This window comes from Drosophila persimilis, unplaced genomic scaffold (genome assembly GCF_003286085.1).
Source record: "Drosophila persimilis strain 14011-0111.01,24,50 unplaced genomic scaffold, DperRS2 tig00003933-arrow-pilon, whole genome shotgun sequence".
Classification (NCBI taxonomy): domain Eukaryota; kingdom Metazoa; phylum Arthropoda; class Insecta; order Diptera; family Drosophilidae; genus Drosophila; species Drosophila persimilis.
The window spans coordinates 612,318-633,065 of NW_020825706.1; the positions used below are offsets into that span (position 1 = coordinate 612,318).

The following is a 20,748-nucleotide window of genomic DNA, read 5'->3' on the forward strand; positions in this document are numbered from 1 at the left end:
GGGCATAACGGTGCTTGGGGGCTGGGGAAATGGAAATGGCAATACGAAGGAAGTGGCCTGCAAAATTTTGCTTTACTTCTGTACACACATATACATATATTAATATATGTTTGGATGTCCGTGTAGGTGGGTGGGTTGTTTGTGTGTATGGTGTTTATTTTTTGCATGTACACCCTGGCTCCTGTTTGTGTATGGGTGTGTACTATTGTGCTGGTGTTGGGGGCGGCAGGAGGCTGGACTGGGTGTGTATGTTGCCTGTGTATGTATTTAGCATTCACACACATGTACACAGAAATTTCACTTGGAAACTCTCGCATAAAAGGCAACATTTTTTCTCTTCTTTTTTTGTGTCGCGAGGGTGAGTGTGTGTGTGTTTGCCATTTTTGTTCGTGCGTTTCCTGACCAGAAATTCGCTTTAGGTATGGTATGGTCGCTTTGGGAACTAAGCTTGCCTCCCCGCCGTTGTCATGCTGCACACACGCATATGTGGGTGTGTTGTACTGTATGCACACATTTGTATGTATATTTGTTTTTAATTTGAATTTCCTTTTGCTGTTTAGCATTTAAATGATGTCGAAAATATTCTGCGTTTGCATTTAATTTCATTCAAGTGATAAATATCATGGTCTCCCTCCCTCACTTTCGCTGTTGGTTTATGCAGCTGTGCAGCTCCCTCACTCTCTCTCTTTCTCTCATTCAGCACCTGCTGCACTTTGTCTATGCATTTGTATCTGTGCGTTTTGTGGTTGTGTACGTGTGTTTTTGGTGGCACAATGTTAAATCAGCGAAAAGTTGGTCAAGTGTGTCAAAATAAAGAATTCAGGCCCCAGCCTCCATCGAGTGTGCCATTATATGGTAGTGTATGTGTTTGAGAGTGCACACGTACTTGGGTTTGTGGTAACTGTAAAATACAGGGGGAAATCATCGAGCTTCTGGAATGATCAGGGCTGCTATTGTTAGTTCGAAGGTTCTGGAAGGAGTTTCTGGAACAATAACAATCTACATATATCAGAATCTTGCAGAATTCTCAGCCTCTCCAGTGTTCTGTCCTAAGTTTAGTCCCCTATAAATATGCTTTAAAATACAGCACCAGCAGCACCAATTCAAGATATCGTTTTGGAAACATTCCACAGATGGTAACGCGGTGAGCTCTAGCCTCATACCCGGCGGACACTGCCGGGACTACAATGGCAAGCTGTACGAGACGGGAATGCACTATATGCCCGGGCCGGACTCCTGCCGGCTGTGCATCTGCGACAGCGGTCTGCCCAAGGCTTGCAAGATGGTGCTGTGCGAGGCGTTCAGCAAGTGCAAGTCCTTCCAGACGGTGGGCAGCGGGAACAACTGCTGTGAGGTGATCTGCCTGGATGATCAGTTCAGCGATGGGAGCACGGACTTTGGCATTTGACTGGTGGCCAGTGGCATCACTGCCACGCTCTCCCTGTCCTTGCTCTTCTTCCTGGTCAATCGGCTGAGGCAGCGCAAGATGCGGGCCCGAGAGAATCGCCAGAATGCCGAGGATCAGCGCAGCATTGTGGGAAGCATTGGGTGAGTCTTTAAACAGCCCCTAGCCGGTCCCTAATAGACAGTGAAAGCATTTCTCTGTATCTGTTCCCTCCAGATACATTGCTGGAAACATGGGCTACATGGAGGGGAATCTGAGTGCCATCGATTATTCGTACGGTGGAGCAGCCACCCACTATCCACTGTGGAAGCCGCATTTCCCACGCGGCGAGGCTCCGCCTCCGTATGAGGAGGCAGTGGCCATCTCCCAGGCAGAGGCGCTAAGTGCCCAGTGCGTGGTCAGCCTGCCGGCCAGCTCGCAGCGTGCCGTCGCGAGCGTTAGCCAGCAGCAGCAGCTACAGCAACAGCAGCAACAGGCGCTCCAAGCGCACCAGGCCCACCTTCAACAGCACACGCTCCAGCTGCACACTCAGCCGCAGCAGCATCATGCCCCGTACGCCCAGCAATTGGTGCCCCATCCGCAGCACGCCCATCAGATGGCCGCCGCCGCCGCTGCAGCGGCCGGAGGTGGCTCAGTTCTGCCACAGTCCAACCAGTACACGCAGAGCACCACGAATCTGATCAACATCAATATCAATAGCGGGGGCGTGACCACCATAGCCACAGGCGAGAACCACCAGCCACCATATAGCCTTCAGAGCGAGCAGCAGCACAGCCTCGAACAGCAGCAGCAGCAGCAACACCACCACCAGCAACAGCTCCAGCTGCAACATCAGCAACAATTGGCCCAGGCTCAGGTCAGCAATGGTTCCATCTGCCTACAGACAATGCCCAAACCCAGTGGGGGTGGGAGCAGCGAGTGCAGCTACAAGAACTGTCATTTGAACATCAGCGCCAGCGTCACCACGGCGGCTGCCACCAGTAGCTCTGCTTCCTACACGGCGTCACGCAGGACAACGCCACGCGGCTCCCAGGAACTGCTCCATCAGTTGCCGCAACAGCAGCAGCTGCAGCAGCAGCAAACGCAACAACAGCAGTATCTCACGGTGGCCGATGTGGAGATCAATGCCAGTGCCAGTGCAGCCAGCTATCATTCCCTCCCCGCCAGCAGCGAACTTCTGGCCACGCCCACGCATGCCCAAGTCTTGCAGCATCAACAACAGCAGCAGCAGCAGCAGCAACAGCAACAGCAACACCATCAACAGATGCTGGCAGCTGCCATGTCCGCGCCTTCCATGGAGATATTGCAGCCTTTAGAAATATCAACCATTTCAGCGGGTCCTGCCTGTAGCACAGCGGACCAGGCCACGCAGCTGCCGTTGCATGCGACGCTCAAGGCACAGCAGCAGCAGCACCAACAACAGCAACAACAGCAACAGCAACAACAGCAACAGCAACAACAGCAGCAGCAGCTCAGTCTGGTGTCCGGGTCGAGCAATAAGACACCCTCGAGCTCACGTCGCTACCATCGCACTATTCCCCGATACTTTGCCGTGGCCGATCCGCTGCAGGTGAATGTTAGCAGCAAGTCCAAGAGCAGCAGCAGCAGTAACAGCAACAGCAGTGAGGTGGCAGCCAGCAGCAAGGCCAGCAAGAAGCCGATGTGCCAGTGCCCCATCCAGCATGTGCCCATGTCCTATATGGGCAGCACGGCCAATGCCAATGCCTTTCTCAGTGGAGCCGGCAAGCTGTTCAGCAACTCGAGCAGCAATTCCAGCCCCACTTGCTCCCTGTCGCCCGGGGCGGCAGTTGGGGGCGGTGGCAGTGTCCGGCATGCTGGCACTCTGGCATACGGCCAGCGGGCCAAGTCCTCGACGAATCTGCAGCAACATGCTCAGGATCTCATAACGGCTGCAGGCGTTGGCACCCTCAAGCGCAGTGGGGGGGCAGCATGCGGACATGAGCTGAAGATTGCCACCATCTCAAAGCAGGTGGGCGATGAGACGCAGACGCATCATCATCCACATGTCAGCGGCAGTTCGGGTGGCTCCAGTGGCGGTGTGAATGTCTCGGCCATCATACCACCGCCGCCACTGCAACATGCCGAGGATGTGTCTGCACCGCCCATCGTGTTGGGTCGCGTCCAGAAGCGTTCCTCATCGTCCAGCAATTCGGGGGAGCTGCGGGGTCGCAGCACAAATGGCAGCGGGAGTGCAGCCGGACGCAGTGCATCCAGCAGCAGTAGCGGTGGCGGTGGGGCCGCCGATGTGCTCTCCAGCGCCTACTTGAATCGAAAGGTGAGTTCGAAATGTAAGTAATCCCATCATTGTGAGAGATTAGCTTGCAGAACGGAGAATGTTATGGCGAATAATCGAAATTTGATACACCTTTTGATTGGCTCGTGATGTGAGATGATGATGATGCCTTATTCCATTCCCCGATCTGAGATTTGCTTCGGCTTTCAGGGCTAATCCTGTACGTACTTGCAGGTTGATGCCTACTTGAGTTTGACACAGAAACAGCAGCAACATTTCTTTAACCAACAACAACAGCAACAGCAGAAGCAGCAACAAAAGAAACAACAACAACAGCAACATCCCGATCAAAGCAATCCAACTTTACCACCGAAACTCTACAAAAGCCTAACGAATTTAAAAAGCGCCACAGTCACAAAAACATCACCGGCGCTGGCTCCTACATCCTCCTCCTCCTCGTCGAACAACAACAGCGTGGCCACAATCTATACGCTGAGCAAGCCCGGCGGCGCCAGCTCGAGTGTCCAGCGGAAAGAGCAAACCACACCCACACTGACACTGCCGCCGGCAAGTCCCAACGCAGCCAGTTCCGGGGAGAAGCTGCTGCTGGCCAGCGGCAAGATCAACTCGAGCACATTCTATCCACTGGCCAATCACGTGACCTACACCCTGCCCAAGCACATCAGCGGCAAGGTGTCGCTAAACAGCACCATCAACAGTGTGGTCAGCAAGGTGCCATCGGTGATCAGCATACCGCCGGTGGAGAACAACAATGCTGCAGGGGGAGGGCAGGGTACGGCTGCAACCACTGCTGTTACATCCAAAAGCACAACACTGCCAAAGATATTGCGTGTAAAGCGCGACACAGGAACGGGGACGGGCACGGGCACGAGTCCGGCTATCGCCCATTGCCAGATGCCGAATTATCCGTTGGCGGCGTCCAAGAGCAGCGCCAGCGGCGTACGATCGGCAACGGCATCGGCATCTACAACACCGAGCAAGCAATTGCCCGTTTGCACCACCTCGAAGAACTGTTTAAATCCCAAGGAGCACTTCCTGCCCAACGACACCAGCCTGGACGATGACTATCTGAGCGAGTGCGAGAACTGCAAGATAGCGCAGAGTGCCAAATACTATCTGGATGCGGAGATGAGTGGCGGCGGCTCATCAGCCTCCCCGCAAGAGACCATGACGCTGCAGCGTAAATCGCTCGAAGAGACCAAAGAAGAGCCGCACGACAGTTACTATCGGAGTTCGCATACGCTGCCCAGCAATGCCAAGAAGCATGGGTGAGTGATCTACAAGTCATGGAAAAGAGATTGCTCTTGTTCATAATATAATGCCTGTTCCTTTGCAGATCTTCTAGCAAGAATAACAATCGAGAGCCGTGGCAATTCTCAACGATTCCCGCTGCCAGCTCATCGGACGAGGATGTCAACGAATGAGATTTAAGCCATTTTCTTTAAGGTGCCCCCGGGCCAGAAGAGTGTGCATCCTAAAGAAAACGTAGGCTACAAAACAACAATACCCAAAAATCGCAAAGAGTAAAGCTAAGAGTTAGATATCAGCGTACTTGTTGCTGCATAACTGAAAGAGATATCTTGTATATAGGCATACGAAAATGTACTTAATCTAATGCTCACGAATGTAATGTAATGTATTGTATATCTAACGAATAGTTATGGCATTGAATATGTAGATTCATTGACTGTTTAGATATATCCATGAAGATACTCTAACCAATCGGCGGCATGTAAATTTTGCGTGTTTGTTATGCACCAACCCAACCCCTCTGTATATCTCTGTATGTATGTATGTAATTGAAGAAAACACTGTATATGACACTATTAGGAACGAAGGAAACCAAAGGAAGAGAAATCAATTATAATCACACATTATGGATTAGAGGAACTGTTGAATACTTGGCGTATTATGCATTTGAATATATTACGATTAAGATGAGAAAAAGATGTCAAACATTACTGCCATCTGCCAACCGTTAACTGTCAATAATTATTATATATGTATTGTATATGTAATATATGGTATATGTAACTATGGAATCTGACCAAATTTGAAGGTATTCCCCCGCTCCCTGACGCTGCACACCCCAAAAAAACACACACAAAAGGACTCTAGTATAAGCTTTAAATTAAACTTATACACAAAAGAAATATAGGCTCACATTCCAATAACCTAAGCGCCTAAAGTTCTTCCTTACACGCCGCACTCCATGGAATTTCTTCAATTGTTATTTTTTTTCCATAATAATAACTCCCAAATGAATGTACAATATATAAAACGAACATAATTCAGTGTATAGAAATGTAAGAGTAAAAATTGTTTCTAAAGTCGTATTTAGACATTAGACGGTTTCTTTATCGATAACGAAGGACTTCTTGGCTAACGAATCATTTAATTTTAATTCTTCATTCGGCAGGCAGTGCTATTCCTTGTAGCCCCGTACCAACCATCTCCGCCCTGCAAGGCAGTCAGTCGTCTAATGCTAACGATGTAGTCACCAAAAAATATATGATAGATAGTAGAGCCACGTCCCCAAGCAGCAGTGAGAGGCAGCAGGCACTAGGCTGCTCAGATAATAAAAATATAAATTGTTTGATTTAATCAATTTGCAAAACAAAAACAAACAAAAAACTAGTCGTAATCATACTCAACAACCGAGAGGAGATACTAAGCCAGGAGTTAGTTATGCCAGCAATTAGTCGAAAGCTTAAAATAGATGAAGGACAAAGAATACCAGAGAATAGAGAGAAAAGATGCATATGTATATTGATTTCCTTTGGCTTATAGTTTATTCCGTTAATAATTTAATTATTAATTATCTTTGGACAAAAAACACGAGAATGGTTTTTTGTTCTGGCTTTTTGGTTGTAAAACGCGATCTCGGATCCGCCGGGGGACTCTTGGTCTGACGAAAACTGAATTGTGTTCAACCGATGCTCAAAATACCAATGATATAGTATATGTATCTATAAGAATGTACAATTTGTTGTTTAGTTTCGGATATATAATTAACGAAAACGTAAACAAAACAAACTCTGTTATGAAATGCTCAAAGCGTGTACTGACCACAACGCAATCGTGTCTCCCCCCCCTTCACCCCTACGGGCGATGGTGGGGGGCTTTAACTTAACAAAAAGGGAAATTAAAAAGTATTAACAGAAATTACTCAATAGTATTACAAAATAATCAATGGAATCAAACGTTTTTCAAAATATAACTTATTAGTGACGAGTCATTTATCAAAATTAAGTTCCCAAAAACTATTCAATGAACAACAACAACAACAACAAAATAACATATTTACATCACGGCTAAGTACGAATTTTTATTCATTAAGCTATATTTACTATTGATGAAAAATCTCATGAAACCAAATATTAAACTAAAACGAAATAAAACAAAATACTTGGTAAAAAGTAGTTTACAAATTACAAAATGGAAAATTAAAGTAAAAAATAAATTATAATTAAAACTAGTGTGGCGATAGTTAAAACAAATTTACCAAATTCGAAAAAAACAAAAACAAAAACCGTTTCAAAATTATTCAGCACTGAAAATGATGTTTGTCGATAGCCTGCGATTACATTGATTAATAATCGATGTTCATCAAATGTTTCGATGACATACATTTGTCTGAATAATTGCTTAAAACAAAAACAAAAAAAAAAACAAACAAATATTACGAGTATCAATGTGTTATTGAACAACAAATCGTATTGTAACTATTTAAATTTAATTGAACTAAAAAACGTGGAAAAATAAATTGGTCTATAATGAAATATTCATCGAGTGTTTCCGATTGTACATATATTGAATGGAGAATTTCTCCGAATTGTTGCCTACTTTCCAGCGTTGGCGGGAAAGTCGCATCTTCCCAAATTAAGGGCGGCTTCCAAGAGAACCTCCATCCACCCTGTGCTATTTATGATTCAAAATCTCATTCATTTCCCATAATAAGAAGTCATTCTCATGGTTTTAATTGTAAAAAATGCAATACAATTTGTTATGTTTTGTTTATCTTTTGTTTCGTTTCATTTTCCTTTTTTTGTATTTAAATCATAAAAACAATTTTACGATGCGATCTGATTTTGCCTTTTGTTTTATATGTATATGGTATAACCTATTAGTTTTTTGTTTGTTTTGTAATGCCTGATTCTGCTATGGATGCAAAACACTCGCAAGCGAAATTTGTGTTTTTTATGTACATACAACAAAATTCAATAAATTAAGTTATGTATGTAGTTTGCTTTGTTTGTTGTTTTTTGTTTGATCAAAGGACACATTGGCGTCGGCGGAAGGAGGGAGACCAAGGAGCAGGACATAAAATACGCTTTTGGGGGCTAATAAAGATGATGCTGCTACTGCACTGCTACGGCTTGGAGAACCAATCGGGATCGGAATCGGGCTGGGCTGGGTGGGTCCTTATTCTATTTCTATTTCGGCTGACTGTCCAGAACGGGATTAATTGTCTTCCCTCCAAAGATCTGACCCCATCCAATCAAACTGCAAGCAGAGAATGTCATTAGATTAGTATGATTGGACGGGTGATGCTGGCTGTGTAGTACTTACCGCCAATGGTTCTCCACACGTCTGCTGAGGGCAATCTTCTCGCCCTTCTCGGTACACACCGGAGTTGTGAGCACAATCTTGGCCAAATCACCCTTGGTGGCCGAGATGCGGCCGCCAGTGCTGAGCGATCCAATGTTGACCAGCAGGATCTCGTTCTTCTGCAGCTTCTCGACACGCGCACCCTTCTTGTCGCCATCCGTACGTACGCCGAGCAGGCGACGCAACAGGTAGTATGAAATTTCCAGCTCCTGATAGATGTCCGGCAGCTGTCCGACGGCACCCAGCACCTGGCCCACCAAACGATCGGCACGACAGAGCGTGGGATCGATTTTGGTGCCCACACCGATCAGGCCACCAGGAACGGCATACTGCAGTTCGTTCTGTTCGGCAAACAGTGAAACGATCCGCGAGAATATGGGGCGGCAGGTAATGTTGCCATCGCTGTCCTTGGTCACGACACCGGGACGCACTTCGATCTCCTGGCCCACCTTCAGCACACCGCTCAGAATGGAGCCACCGGCGACGCCGCCCTTCAGGTCCTGCACCTCACAGCCCGGCTTGTTCACATCGAAGGAGCGGATGACAATCAGACGGGGCGGCGCATTAAAGTCCCGCTGCGGTACAGGAATCTTGTTCACAATATATTCACAGAGCACATCAATGTTGTATTTGAGCTGGGCCGAAATGGGTATAATCGGCGCGCCCTCGGCAACGGTGCCCTGGACAAACTTGGTGATCTCCTCGTACTGCTCCTTCGCCTGGCTCTCCTTGATCAGATCGATTTTGTTTTGCAATATCAAGATCTGTTTCAGTTTCATGATCTCAATGGCAGCCAAATGCTCAGAGGTTTGCGGTTGAGGGCAGGATTCATTGCCTGCAAGCACAAAAGGTTAGCTTAGCTAATGCCAGGAGATTGGAGATGTAGATTGGATAATCACTCACCAGCAATGAGCAGCAGTGCGGCATCCATTACAGCGGCACCGTTCAACATGGTGGCCATAAGAATGTCGTGACCGGGGCAATCCACAAAGCTCACATGCCGCACCAGTCTGAAATTGCCAGAGCAGGCGGGTCGCGTGCAGGGCAAGCTGTCATCCTTGCTCGAGGCATCCGAAACAAAGCTGGCCGGGCGCGGGCACTTGGGATTGTCGCACTTGTAGATTTTGGCATTGGCATAACCTGGAAAACATATCGAAACAAGAATGCACACAAATGAAAACCTTTAAGCTCTTAATAAACCACCGAGCATCCATAGCCACCACTATATAACGTGCCATAATCTTTACAAATTGTATCTTATTTATTTGTATAATTCTGTTTATTTTTAATTGATAATGTGATATTTGGACAGTAATATATAGTCATATATCCTACATAAATAGTGATTTCAAATGCAATGTCAAATTGATAATAACAATAATAAAGTGCATGACAAATGATAAGCAGAAGCTGTTGTCCATATCTTAAACTTAACCGTGGGACAAAAATATTCCGAAAAACGATTGCATATTGCATATTGTGTAATACAAATTTAATATATAAAAAAAAAAACAAATAAAACCAATCGCTGGCGTTGTACATTTAACTTAAAATAGGACCTTCCGGCAATTGGCCGCCCCACACCGACACTGGACACGCGCAGCCGTCGATAGATTCTCATATGGCACCTCCTCGTTGTCCGCCCGAATGTAGTCAAAGCTGAGCTCCTCCCCCGCCTTAATCGGGCGAATGGTAAAGAAGACCAGATGTGGCAGGGCCGTATTTAAGTGCTCGATCCAGCATGGGAACACGGCCAGATTGGGATCACACGAATGATTGATAAAATGCGATATATTGCCAAAGTTGGCCGCGTCCACCGTATACTCGCTATCCCGCGATGTATTGTAGTCCAGATCAAACAGATAGGTACGCCCATTATCGTCATAGGCCTTGCCACGCTCATTAGCCTCCTCGCACGTAATGATCTCGCCGATATATTCGCAGACAAACACTCCCTTCTTCAATGGCTGCGGTGTGCGGACACCCCAACCACTGCCATTGCTGGTTTTAAAGAGCACAAGCGGATGCTTTCGTCCATTCTGTACCACACGATTCGTGCAACTCTCGTCGCAGGAGCATCGACTGTTGCACTCATAGATGGCACTGCCCGGCCGGAGCCGCAAACGTCCCGTGGTACGATCGTAGGCAAAGATTTCACCAGCCATTCTTCCACAACACATGGAGGAGGCGGTGCATTGTTCTCCGCTCTGGTGGCGGCACATACAACCCACAAGTCCAGCCTGCGGCTTGGGTACCCCTGCTCCAATTATGTTCTTTTGTATGTACTTGAAGCCGCTGTCAATCGTGTCCAGATCCCAATTGTTCTCCACTCGTATGGGCGGCGACGGCAGCTCGACTCGATTCATTCGGTGTTCAAACAGCAATAAATCAATCAGCTGCTTGCGCCGTGCAAAGTGAGACCGCCTGACCTGCATGCGGTGCAGGGCCCGCGCACCGATTCGCTCGGGTTCCCGCTGGCTGCGGCTGGCAGCGGCACGGTATTGCGCTAGCAGTATAATATCAATCTGCAACTCGAGCGGATCATAGGCATCAATCTCTGCAATGCTAATAGTCTTAAGATCTTCCGTCTGCGGTATGTCCGACAACTGCGTATCCAGTTCCCCCGTGAGCTGGGCTATATAATGCTGATGCAGCTGTAGATGACGCTCAACAAATTTTTCCATTTCGGCACAATCAGATAGATTTACGTACGATTCCCATGTGTTCGCGCTGACATCGTATCCCAGCCATTTCACAAAGAAAACGGGCTGAAACTGGACCACCTCGACGCTCTCGATTTTCTCCACAATGTACTCGCCCTTGGGTCGCCTCTTCACAGTCGTTCCATCGTTTTTCCTGCTCCTTTTGGCTGCTGGAGTGGGTATCTGGACACAGTTGCTACGTCGTCGCTTAAGAACGTTCGGTTTCAGGACCAGCTGTGATGATTGATCGCTATCATCGCAGCCGAGGATGCTGCCATAGCCGCTGCTGTTGCTGGGACTTAATGAGTTTAGGCTGGTGCTGCGAAGACGCGGACGAGCTGTTTCCATGGATGGGGCTAGCACTGAAGCGGGGGCAAGGGGTGTCATTGCCCTGGCCTTTCGCCGCTCGGCGAGAATCCGTAGCAGCTTTTGCTGCTGGATATCGTATTTGTGTCGCTGGTGTTTGGATTTCAAAAGTAGCTTGATTTTCTTTTCGCTTAAGCGTTCTGCAAATGACAATTGTTTTGGACATGTTTTTTTTTTGTGGGTCGCGCGGCGTGTGGTGTCGCGCGTCGTTGGGCAAACGAAAAAACGGGAAAAGAAGAAAAAGATTTGCAATTAATTAAATTGCTGGATTATCAGTCAATCAATCATAATAAACAATCAATCATTGCAAGAGGTCTAAGCATACAGGAATAGAGAGATAGATTCCTAACAAAAAGACGCAACTGCCTTCTTGTACAACTTTCTTTTCAACTCTTTCTATCTACACAAAGGCGACGACACACCTTGGAAGAGGCACAGCGTGCTAATCCAGCAATTTAAATATACAAATTACACAATTACAAAAGGAGAACAATCATTTACAGAACGCTTTTTGACCATTTATAAATCGATGCAAACCAGCGACATTTCAAAACTAATTTAAGGAGCAGGCTATAACTCGCAGGCAGCAGCAGCATTTGGCGGCTACCTACGCGGGTGTGCCGTCGTCACAGTGTACTTAAGAGGCTAAAGATCGCTTCGGAAATGCTTGAGTCGATCCAACCACACAGGGGAGGAGATCAGAGCCCAAATGCTTAAGCCATTTACATTGATACATGAGGGTTAGGTCTAATTTAGTTTAAGTTATTGCTTTACAAGTATAGAGTAGTATATCATCACCACATGTTGCATATCCCTCCACTCACCGAGCTTAATTGTAATGTTGCGCTCCAATTCGTTTTTAAAGCGGACCGTCTGCACGCCGGATATGGCTTTGACTACGGTGGACTTTCCGTGTGCTACATGTCCGATTGTGCCGATGTTGATGGTCGCCTGGCGCGAGATCACCTCGGGCGACAGAGGTGTAAGGTTGCTGACTTCCTGCAAGAGGCATAGGGTAGACACAAAACAATGATCAATGAATGGAGTTGCGTACTGTGGGGGATGTTCTTATCGTGTTTTACCACCCCCTCTATACGCTAAACTTATCGTAGTATACGCACGAGAATGTGTAATGTGTGTGTGTGTATGGGAAAGCCGTAGATTTTGAGGTTAGAATGCCATTTGTATTGCATCAGATAGACTGGTGGCAACAAATGTGCCGCTCAATTTCCACAAAACCACTCACAAGATGCGACACATTTCAGACATATGACAAATGCTAGATGCCCTGCACGAAAAAACCCCTGAAAATCCGCATAAGCCCAGAAACTAACGCCACGTGCTGCATTTTTCGTGTCTACGCTCACCCCCCGTGGGTGTGAGAAACAACAAAATGTTGTGAGCAACACAGATACTAGCTTAAATGCTTTAAGTTAAATTGTTGTGGCTGCTTTAAGAAATTATTTTTTTTTCCATACAAAGATATCTGGGCGCGTCCTTCTGACTCCGCACCCCGCCGTTTTCAGTGGAAGCGGCACAATAATGACGACGCGTACACTTTCACACGGGCAAAAAGAAGACGAGATGTCGCGAGTAGATTGCAATTTTCGTATGCTTACCAAATTCCTAAGGTCCTGCTTTTGCAAATTCCGATTCACATTGACTTGAGCTTCAGCCGTGGCCATGTTTTTAATGTTTTTAAAAACGATTTATATATAAAATTATAAAATTAATCTCCAGCTCCTTCACCTCGGCATCAAATATTCTCTGCGCGTGTTGTAAAGGGCGGAAAACACGAATGTAGTTTGCTAGTGTTACAAATCGAGGATGAATGCTTTTATTCGATAGGTGGATAGTCGATCCGATGGTTCCGGCCCGCGATATATAGACATTGCAATTTTTCAAATTATTTCGAAAACGAAATGCTCCTTGTTGCTCCAAGAATTGCCTTCCGTAATTATTGCGTCGGCTCGTTGTTTGTTTTTTTATGTAATGCCTTTTTCCCCCAGGCTCTCCACAAAATTGTACAAGTTATTTTTATTTTATTTTTCTGTGATATGTATCTCGATGGTCGAAAAAACCATCGATACATTTTTATATTTTATATATGAATATTTTAATATTCCACCGAAAATGATACAAAAAATTTAATCATTTTAGCGCGTGGTTTTTTATGTTCAGGGGAAAGATGGCATCTACAAGCAGAATTTACATTTAATCAGTAATATTATCCGCCATTTACTGCCAGCCGTTCCACTGTTAAAATAGAGGGGGCTTTAGCGCGCTAAGCTCGATTATTCATCGGTATATTTCTGAGGGTCGGTCACACTGGTTCTGCCGCAAACGAAAAAAATCCGCTCCTGCTCGTCGACTGTACCGCCGTTTTGCTGAAATTGTTTTACTTACTTGTAAAGTTACTTGTAATTGCACAAGTGTCACCCACCCACATACCCAGACTCACCCACACACAATAAAAAAACGAGCAGAATGTCGAGCGTGCCAAAGCGACCAAAGTTGGATGGAGCCGTCATCGATGGATCTGCCGGTACAAATGAGGAGGAGTCTGAGGCGTTGGAGTTAATCGATGCCTGCCAAAACGAGATTGATGCGCTAAACGAGAAGGCCAGCGAGGAGATCCTTAAGGTTGAGCAGAAATACAACAAACTCAGGAAGCCGTGCTATGAGAAAAGAAGCGAGCTCGTTAAGAGGGTACCAAACTTCTGGGTGACATCGGTAAGTCTATCTCGCATCTTTCCGGTCCCGGCCATGAGTTGCATGGTGTGCGTTTTCATGTTAGGAACCGACTTTCGTGCTCCAAGTGTTTAAAAAGTGGCGGCAAAGCTGATACAGCAGGATAGACAGAAAATTTAATGGTTTCTGCCCCCAAACACCCATCAGTTCCATGAAAATTGTCTCTATTCAGGCAATTTTTTTTCTTCATCTTTTGATGCCGCCGCCATCGCCGCACCGCTCTTTTTCTGCGCGAGCGTGTGAGTGTGTGTATCGATAGATGTGTCTGCCTGTCTGCTAGAAAAACAAGCTAATTTTACGTGCAGCTTGAGTTTAATAACTTGAGATAAAGCTGTTTCCGCATTAAAATGACTTTATTTTGCTTCCTTGTGTTGCAAATTATATAAAAATTGCGTACTTGCTGTGCAATGGCGCCGGAAAGAGTGTCGACTATCGTTATCGATTGTGTGCTGTGCTGTGCCATGATAAGGTCCGTAATTCAATTCTCTCCCCATTTCAGTTCATCAACCACCCACAAGTATCAGGCATCCTGGACGAAGAGGAGGAGGAATGTTTGCATGCCCTAAACAAGCTGGAGGTTGAGGAATTCGAAGATATCAAATCTGGCTATCGCATCAATTTCCATTTTGATGAGAACCCATACTTTGAAAATAAGGTGCTCACCAAAGAGTTCCATTTGAACTCAGCGGGTAAGATATGATCTCTCAAACTGCAAATGTAACGTGTTTAAATTTGTTCCTTAACCGCCTTAACAGCTGCTTCAGAGAACGGGTCGGACTGGCCAGCGTCGACTAGCACTCCCATTAACTGGAAGGAGGGCAAGAATCTGCTGAAACAGCTTCTGACGAAACCCTATGGCAACAAGAAGAAACGCAATTCCGAATACAAGACCTTCTTTGATTGGTTCTCGGATAACACCGATCCCGTCAACGATGAAATTGCAGAACTGATAAAGGATGATCTTTGGCCAAACCCACTGCAGTATTACCTAGTACCTGATATTGAAGTGGAGCCAGAAGACGAGGAAGATAACGACGACAACGAGGAGGAGACGTTCGAGGACGAAGACGGCGAGGATGGCGAGGGTGAGGACGACGACGAAGATGAAGGTTAGCATTAATCATCGTATGCAAGTAAAACAAATGTAAATTAAATAATCAATTTTTTCAGATGACAAGTAAACCCCCTTATTGTATGGATAAACAGAAAGCCCAAAGTTTTTTTTTCCCTCCCTCTCGCAACCAATTTTACCATTATATTTGATTCTATGAGAAATTCGTAGAGCTACAGTCAACCCCACAATTAAAGTCAAAACCCAACCCTTTTTTATTTGAAGTAAAAAATCGAGCGCGTATTGGCAATGAAGAAAAATTAAAAGGAATTTTTAAATTACAAATAAAAAACGACAGACGTGAATCTCTTAACAGAGTGGGCTTGAAGCATAGCTTTTATTTTTAAACCCAATAGGTTAGGTTTGTATTAAGTGAACATTAGTTGTATTAAGGATAAGATATATATTTTGGGAGTCCTAACCCTTGAGGCTGGTCAAGCCAGCACGCATTACCTCGTCGACGAGCAGCAGATTTCCGGCTATGATTGAGCACGAGTTGATGATCTGCTTCTTGACAATGTAGTTGTCGTAGATGCCCATATCGGCGGGCTTCATGGGCTCACCGGTGGCCAAATCGAGCCCAACTAGATCGGGGGTCAAGCGATCCTCGGTGACGAGCTTCACAATGGTGTCCTGAGCATCGTAGCCGCTGTTAATGGCCAGAGTTTTGGGTACCACCAGCAGGGCATCAGCAAAGGCCTGAACTGCCAGGCGGGCCTTGCCCTTGATGGTGTCCTTGTAGACCAACAGCTCGTTGTAGGCACGCACCTCGAAGGCGCCAGCTCCAGGGATCAGAGCCTTGTCGCGAATTGTATTGTTGATGGCGCGCAGCCCGTCGCGAATGGCATCCTTGATCTGGAGTATGGTGTGCTTGTTGGGGCCCTTGATCAGAATGGTGACCGAAAGCGGATGCTTGCAGTCCTCCACAAAGGTGTATTTGTTCTCGCCCAGAACATGCTCGTACACGACACCTGCATAGCCGAGATGCTCCTCCTGCAGATCCTCAAAGGTGTTCAAGGCGGTCCCGCCGCAGGCCAAAGCCAAACGCTCCATGTTGCGACGCTTGGCGCGACGCAGAGCTAGTATGCCCTCCTTGGCGAGGGCATCCAGGGAAAGGGGATCTATTCCCTTCTGGTTGATCAGCACGAAAGTCTTGTCTGTGCCGTCGCACAGCGAACGCTTCAGATCGATCACCTTCTTTACACGCTGATCGATAAAATCACGCTCAGCCCGGACGAAGGCCTCGCGCTCCTCGGCTGTCTTGTAGAAGAAGCCAGAATTGACTTCAGCCTTCTCGTACTCCAGCGAGACATTGGCCGTGAGTATGTAGCATTTTTCCAAACGCTTGGGCATCTCCGGATGGCGGCCACCATGATCCATGACCAGACCACGCACCAGCTGTGTGTCCGTGGCGGTCTTGTGCTGCATTTCCATCAGCTCGACCATGTGCAGATCAACGGGCTTCAGGGTCCCATTCGCAATGGTCAGTATGGCGTCCACACACACCTCAGTAAGTAGATCGGCCAGAACGGGATGCACCTTAGTCTTCAGACTGGTGTTGGCCACCTCCATCAGATTCTTCTTGTTGATTTCCACCGGAACTTTGCAATTCTCGAGTACCTCGAGCGTCTTTTCACGGGCCTTGTCAAAGCCAGCGGCCATGATGCGTGGATGCAAGCCCTCCGACAAGTATATGTCAGCCTGCTTAAGCAGCTCTCCAATTAGAATCACTGTAGTTGTGGTGCCATCCCCAGTGGAATCGTCCTGGGCGGTGCTGGCCCTGGCAATCATCGACGCAGTTGGATGCTGAATTTGCATCTCATGAAGCAGGACATTGCCGTCCTTGGTGATCTTAATGTCGCCGGCGCCAGAGACCAGCATTTTCACTGTTCCTTTCGGCCCTAGATTGGTACGCATCACATCCTGCAGACCCTTGGCGGCGCTTATGTTGATGGCCAGAGCCTGGGCGGCACGCGCAATCTCGGCCTTGGGATTCAATAAGCTAATCGAAGCCATTTTTTTTTACAATGAATACCTTTTATAAAGTGAAAACTGAGCTTGAAGTAAAATCGTGCGTGCGGCCTGATTTGACAAAAATTTGAACAGTATGACCATATGCCCGCCTAAACCGTTAGGTTAGCGTTAGTGCAACTATCGTTTTGCTATCGGCGCTGAGCAACCCTGGCACACGTATCGAAAGGTCTTCCAATCAGAGTAACCCTGTTGTCACAGCTGCGATTTTAGCTGAAAAATTCTTTGGACTAAAAACGATGGCCTCCATTAACAAATTGGCAATTGTGGTATGTTTTGGGCATATAATAAAATAAAATAAACTTTTCTCAGTGCCAGGCGATGGAATTAAAATGTCAGAGTGTGAAAAATACGCGATAAAAGGCCTGCCTTCGAATCAATAATTATCTAACGCGTATTTGTTGGTTATGTAATTTGCAAAAATTAACCAATTCTCGGTCTTTTTAATACAATTCAGACAGCAATAATGAAGATTAATTGAAATTTCCGCAGAGCCGTGCACTAGCCACCGCCGCTGCTTCAACGAAGTCGGTGAAGCCTCCATTGCAGTTGTTCGGTCTGGAGGCTCGCTATGCCACCGCCTTGTACTCGGCTGCGACCAAAATGAACACGCTGGACCAGGTGGAGAAGGATCTGATCGCTCTGCAGACGTCTCTCAAGACCGATAAGAAGCTGCGCGAGAATGTGACCAGCCCGATCATTAACAGGAAGGTCATGGCCATTGCCCTGAGGGAGGCATCCGGCAAGCTTAACTTTGCCCCAGCTACGGCCAACATTTTGGGTCTGCTGGCCGACAACGGTCGCTTGAAGAAGCTCGATAACGTCATCACCGCCTTCAGGACCATCATGGCTGCCCACCGTGGTGAGGTTGTCTGCGAAGTGGTTTCTGCCAAGCCTCTGGACTCATCCCAGAGCAAGCAGTTGGAGGGCGCACTCAAGGTACTAGTCACCGTCCCCAGTCTCATATATCTGTCTGCTATGCTTCTATTTGACATGTCGATCATTTGCTTTTGCAGTCTTTCTTGAAGGACAACCAGTCGCTGAAAATCACCTCTCGTGTGGATCCTAGCATCATTGGTGGTTTGATCGTTTCCATCGGCGACAAGTACGTCGACATGAGCATTGCCACCAAAGTGAAGCTCTACACAGATGTCATGCAGACTCCTGCCTAGGCCTGTAAGGATTAGCTCTTGATTAAATGCCAACAACCGAAGCGTTTGGAATTCATGCGGAATTTGCGAATAAACCACTCTTCACCCCCCAAATATAGCAACAAAAGGCGTTTGCAATGTGCGCTTTAGCTTCCATAATTGTATTCTTGACTGGCACAGATTGTGTTAATTCCGTGTCGGTAAACTGTAAACTGGCGCGCCCAAACATTATTTTGTACTTTTTCTGGTCGCCATCGTCTGTACGCTTTTGTCCTCTTTCGGATCCGGAGCTGCTGCGTCCGGTGCTGCTGGATCCGCAGCTGCTGAATTTCCACTGTCGGATGGCCCTTGCTGTAACTCCTCCATCTTGGCCTGGATGGTTTTCTGCAGTTCGCTTTGCTCTGCCAGTAAGCAGTACAGCTCCTTGATGCGTGCCGCCTGCAGTTCAAGAACCTTAGTGCTATTCGATGTAGCCGCTGTGTCGAACCAGTTGGCACCTTCTGGCAACTGTGACAGGGTTTCGCTTTTCCATTGACCGCAGTTATTGCCATTTTCATTTGTCATGCCACAGATGCATATGGGTGGACATTTGCTACAGCTTGGACCCTGGTCAAGCACTAGGACGTCCGCGCAGTTCTCATCCTGCTCCTCACCTTGGCAATTGCCTTCCGAATCGTTGGTGGAAGCGCGGCATACTCTATAGTTGGGATGATCAAGGTCCTGGAAAGCGGCACGCTCGTTAGCATCCGTTAGATCCGACTGGAGCAATCGAATCTCACTAAGGGGCGACGGCTGGAAGGTTTCTGGACAGATATATTCGCTAGCATCGCAGCTCTCTTTTGGAGACCCTGCCATGAGAAGGACATTAACAATATTCGGTTTATTCTTCCCAGAACAAGTCTTTCCAGGACAAGTCTTCCCAGGACAAGGCTTTTCCTGTTCCTGTCCACTCTGCATACCCTGAATAATGAGGCTCATATCAACTTTACTGGCCTTGGCAGAGGGCCCCTTAGTTGGGTACACAATGCTATTAGTGGAGGCAATGGAGAATGGTATTTTGGCTCTGCATCCCCCTGTCGGAGGGGGTCTATTCGAGCAATTTGGTTGCGGTGCAGGTGGTTGGACCATTTGCGAGGCATACTGGACCCCTTGGTCCATCATGTTGCATGCCGGACAGCACTGGCCCATCGCTTTCTTGCTTTGCATATTAGAACCAGGCCCTGATCTGGAATTACTACGATTTTTACGCTTTTGCTGTCTCTGTGGCATTTGTTGTTTCGCACTTTTCTGTTGCGGTTGCTGCTGGGACAACATTCCTCTTTGCTGGCCGAGTGTATTATTTAAGTTGAGGTAAATGCTTTCTGCGGTGTCCTGCTCTTGTTGCTGCTGCTGAGTACATTTCTGTAATGGCGGCAGCCTTGTCATTTGTTGGCATTGATCTCTGGCGTTGCTCTCCATCATTTCCCTCTGTTTGCATTGGGCGCAGGCGCTGCACGTAGGACACCTTTGTGGACATGGTATACTCTGGGACATGCAAGATTCAGTGGCTCCTGCTTGACGCCCCATCGACTGATATTCGGGGCTTACCAATTCGGAACCTCGCCCCATTTGATTGCCCCCCTGATTGTTCAAAACTGGACAAGTACTACGCAAGCATTGCGTCTGCGAATAGCTGGCAAATTTTTGGCCACCTATGCCCTGTTGATTCATCATTCCGGATGGATAGAATGGGACTGGGTACGGACGTTTTGGGTTAGTGCCTCTATTTTTGGAGCATCGCCCTTGATCATCTCTACATCTGCGAGTATTCTCACTGCCAGATCGCTTTCTCTGACAAAGTTCATGCTTAAATCCTTCCAGGTGGCTGAAACTCATGACCTCTTGATTCGCCATTTCCGATGCGCAGCTGGCGCTTGGGCTTGGCCTTGGACTATTAGGATTAGTGCAAAGATTTTCCGACCATCGCCGTTGATCATCTGTACATCTGCGAGTATTCTCAGTGCCCGATTGCGTCTTCTGGCAAAGTTCATCGTTAAATCCCTTCAAGTGGCTGACGCAGACACATGCCCATTTGCGATATGTAGCCACATCCAGATTGGACGAATTAAGATTTGCCAAATTCAACCATCTACGCGCCTCCACAATGGTGGTTGGAATGATGTAGTCTCCAATTGGCTTCTCGCCACAGACGATACAGCGACGACCCATTTCAAATTTACAAAAACAGATAACAGTGGAATTTGGAATTTTATTTTACAGTATTTTCCATGCTGTGATTGGTATTTTTTTGTGGAATTTTGGACGGCGTTATCGTGTGCGTCCCAGCGTTGCATTCACCGATAAGT

The 20,748-nt window shown here is 47.0% G+C and overlaps 6 protein-coding genes and 1 pseudogene across 9 annotated transcripts; 4 read left to right on the forward strand and 3 right to left on the reverse strand.

Moving 5' to 3' along the window:
• The first annotated feature begins 937 nt into the window (after positions 1-937).
• On the forward strand, positions 938-1,408 carry LOC6594498. The gene is made up of 2 exons (XM_026994514.1): positions 938-955; positions 1,088-1,408. The coding sequence occupies exons 1-2, from the start codon at positions 938-940 to the stop codon at positions 1,406-1,408; spliced, it is 339 nt and encodes a 112-aa protein (XP_026850315.1).
• Positions 1,409-1,468: 60 nt separating this feature from the next.
• Positions 1,469-5,327, forward strand: LOC6594499 (protein encore). Of its 2 annotated transcripts, XM_026994498.1 has the most exons (4): positions 1,469-1,548; positions 1,622-3,701; positions 3,894-4,948; positions 5,017-5,327. In XM_026994498.1, the coding sequence occupies exons 1-4, from the start codon at positions 1,487-1,489 to the stop codon at positions 5,102-5,104; spliced, it is 3,285 nt and encodes a 1,094-aa protein (XP_026850299.1). In that variant the 5' UTR covers positions 1,469-1,486; the 3' UTR covers positions 5,105-5,327. The 2 variants fall into 2 exon arrangements, with proteins under 2 accessions (XP_026850299.1, XP_026850300.1); XM_026994499.1 differs by lacking the exon at positions 5,017-5,327 and having other exon boundaries at positions 1,622-3,714; positions 3,894-3,944.
• A 2,364-nt stretch (positions 5,328-7,691) lies between these two features.
• On the reverse strand, positions 7,692-13,137 carry LOC6594500 (histone-lysine N-methyltransferase Su(var)3-9). Of its 3 annotated transcripts, XM_026994594.1 has the most exons (5): positions 12,979-13,044; positions 12,184-12,358; positions 9,195-9,431; positions 8,253-9,126; positions 7,692-8,186 (listed from the first exon to the last, which is right to left on the reverse strand). In XM_026994594.1, the coding sequence occupies exons 1-5, from the start codon at positions 13,042-13,044 to the stop codon at positions 8,117-8,119; spliced, it is 1,422 nt and encodes a 473-aa protein (XP_026850395.1). In that variant the 3' UTR covers positions 7,692-8,116. The 3 variants fall into 3 exon arrangements, with proteins under 3 accessions (XP_026850395.1, XP_026850394.1, XP_026850396.1); XM_026994595.1 differs by lacking the exons at positions 7,692-8,186; positions 8,253-9,126; positions 9,195-9,431 and adding exons at positions 10,862-10,945; positions 11,004-11,499 and having other exon boundaries at positions 12,979-13,133; XM_026994593.1 differs by lacking the exons at positions 7,692-8,186; positions 8,253-9,126; positions 9,195-9,431 and adding an exon at positions 9,816-11,499 and having other exon boundaries at positions 12,979-13,137.
• Positions 13,138-13,714: 577 nt separating this feature from the next.
• Positions 13,715-15,549, forward strand: LOC6594501 (protein SET). The gene is made up of 4 exons (XM_002019664.2): positions 13,715-14,092; positions 14,610-14,799; positions 14,866-15,219; positions 15,281-15,549. Exons 1-4 carry the CDS (start codon positions 13,847-13,849, stop codon positions 15,289-15,291), a joined length of 801 nt encoding a protein of 266 aa, XP_002019700.1. The 5' UTR covers positions 13,715-13,846; the 3' UTR covers positions 15,292-15,549.
• LOC6594502 lies at positions 15,540-17,273 on the reverse strand (annotated as a pseudogene).
• Positions 17,274-17,442: 169 nt separating this feature from the next.
• LOC6594503 (ATP synthase subunit O, mitochondrial) lies at positions 17,443-18,517 on the forward strand. The gene is made up of 3 exons (XM_002019666.2): positions 17,443-17,521; positions 17,745-18,191; positions 18,269-18,517. Exons 1-3 carry the CDS (start codon positions 17,492-17,494, stop codon positions 18,422-18,424), a joined length of 633 nt encoding a protein of 210 aa, XP_002019702.1. The 5' UTR covers positions 17,443-17,491; the 3' UTR covers positions 18,425-18,517.
• Positions 18,518-18,548: 31 nt separating this feature from the next.
• Positions 18,549-20,614, reverse strand: LOC6594504. Its single transcript, XM_002019667.2, has one exon. It carries the CDS (start codon positions 20,609-20,611, stop codon positions 18,632-18,634), a length of 1,980 nt encoding a protein of 659 aa, XP_002019703.1. The 5' UTR covers positions 20,612-20,614; the 3' UTR covers positions 18,549-18,631.
• Between the last annotated feature and the right edge of the window lie 134 nt (positions 20,615-20,748).

Bases quoted from the DNA above. Each gene is read 5' to 3' on its own strand.
- LOC6594499 (XM_026994498.1), top strand. From the start codon at position 1,487: ATGCGGGCCCGAGAGAATCGCCAGAATGCCGAGGATCAGCGCAGCATT. The intron at 1,549-1,621 runs GTGAGTCTTTAA...TGTTCCCTCCAG, and splicing joins AGCATTGTGGGAAGCATTGG to ATACATTGCTGGAAACATGG. The intron at 4,949-5,016 runs GTGAGTGATCTA...GTTCCTTTGCAG, and splicing joins AGCAATGCCAAGAAGCATGG to ATCTTCTAGCAAGAATAACA.
- LOC6594500 (XM_026994593.1), bottom strand. From the start codon at position 13,044: ATGGCCACGGCTGAAGCTCAAGTCAATGTGAATCGGAATTTGCAAAAG. The intron at 12,359-12,978 runs GTAAGCATACGA...TGCCTCTTGCAG, and splicing joins AGCAGGACCTTAGGAATTTG to GAAGTCAGCAACCTTACACC. The intron at 11,500-12,183 runs GTGAGTGGAGGG...TGTCATTTGCAG, and splicing joins CAACATTACAATTAAGCTCG to AACGCTTAAGCGAAAAGAAA.
- LOC6594501 (XM_002019664.2), top strand. From the start codon at position 13,847: ATGTCGAGCGTGCCAAAGCGACCAAAGTTGGATGGAGCCGTCATCGAT. The intron at 14,093-14,609 runs GTAAGTCTATCT...TCCCCATTTCAG, and splicing joins CAAACTTCTGGGTGACATCG to TTCATCAACCACCCACAAGT. The intron at 14,800-14,865 runs GTAAGATATGAT...CCGCCTTAACAG, and splicing joins GTTCCATTTGAACTCAGCGG to CTGCTTCAGAGAACGGGTCG.
- LOC6594503 (XM_002019666.2), top strand. From the start codon at position 17,492: ATGGCCTCCATTAACAAATTGGCAATTGTG. The intron at 17,522-17,744 runs GTATGTTTTGGG...AAATTTCCGCAG, and splicing joins TTAACAAATTGGCAATTGTG to AGCCGTGCACTAGCCACCGC. The intron at 18,192-18,268 runs GTACTAGTCACC...TTGCTTTTGCAG, and splicing joins AGTTGGAGGGCGCACTCAAG to TCTTTCTTGAAGGACAACCA.
- LOC6594504 (XM_002019667.2), bottom strand. From the start codon at position 20,611: ATGGGTCGTCGCTGTATCGTCTGTGGCGAGAAGCCAATTGGAGACTAC.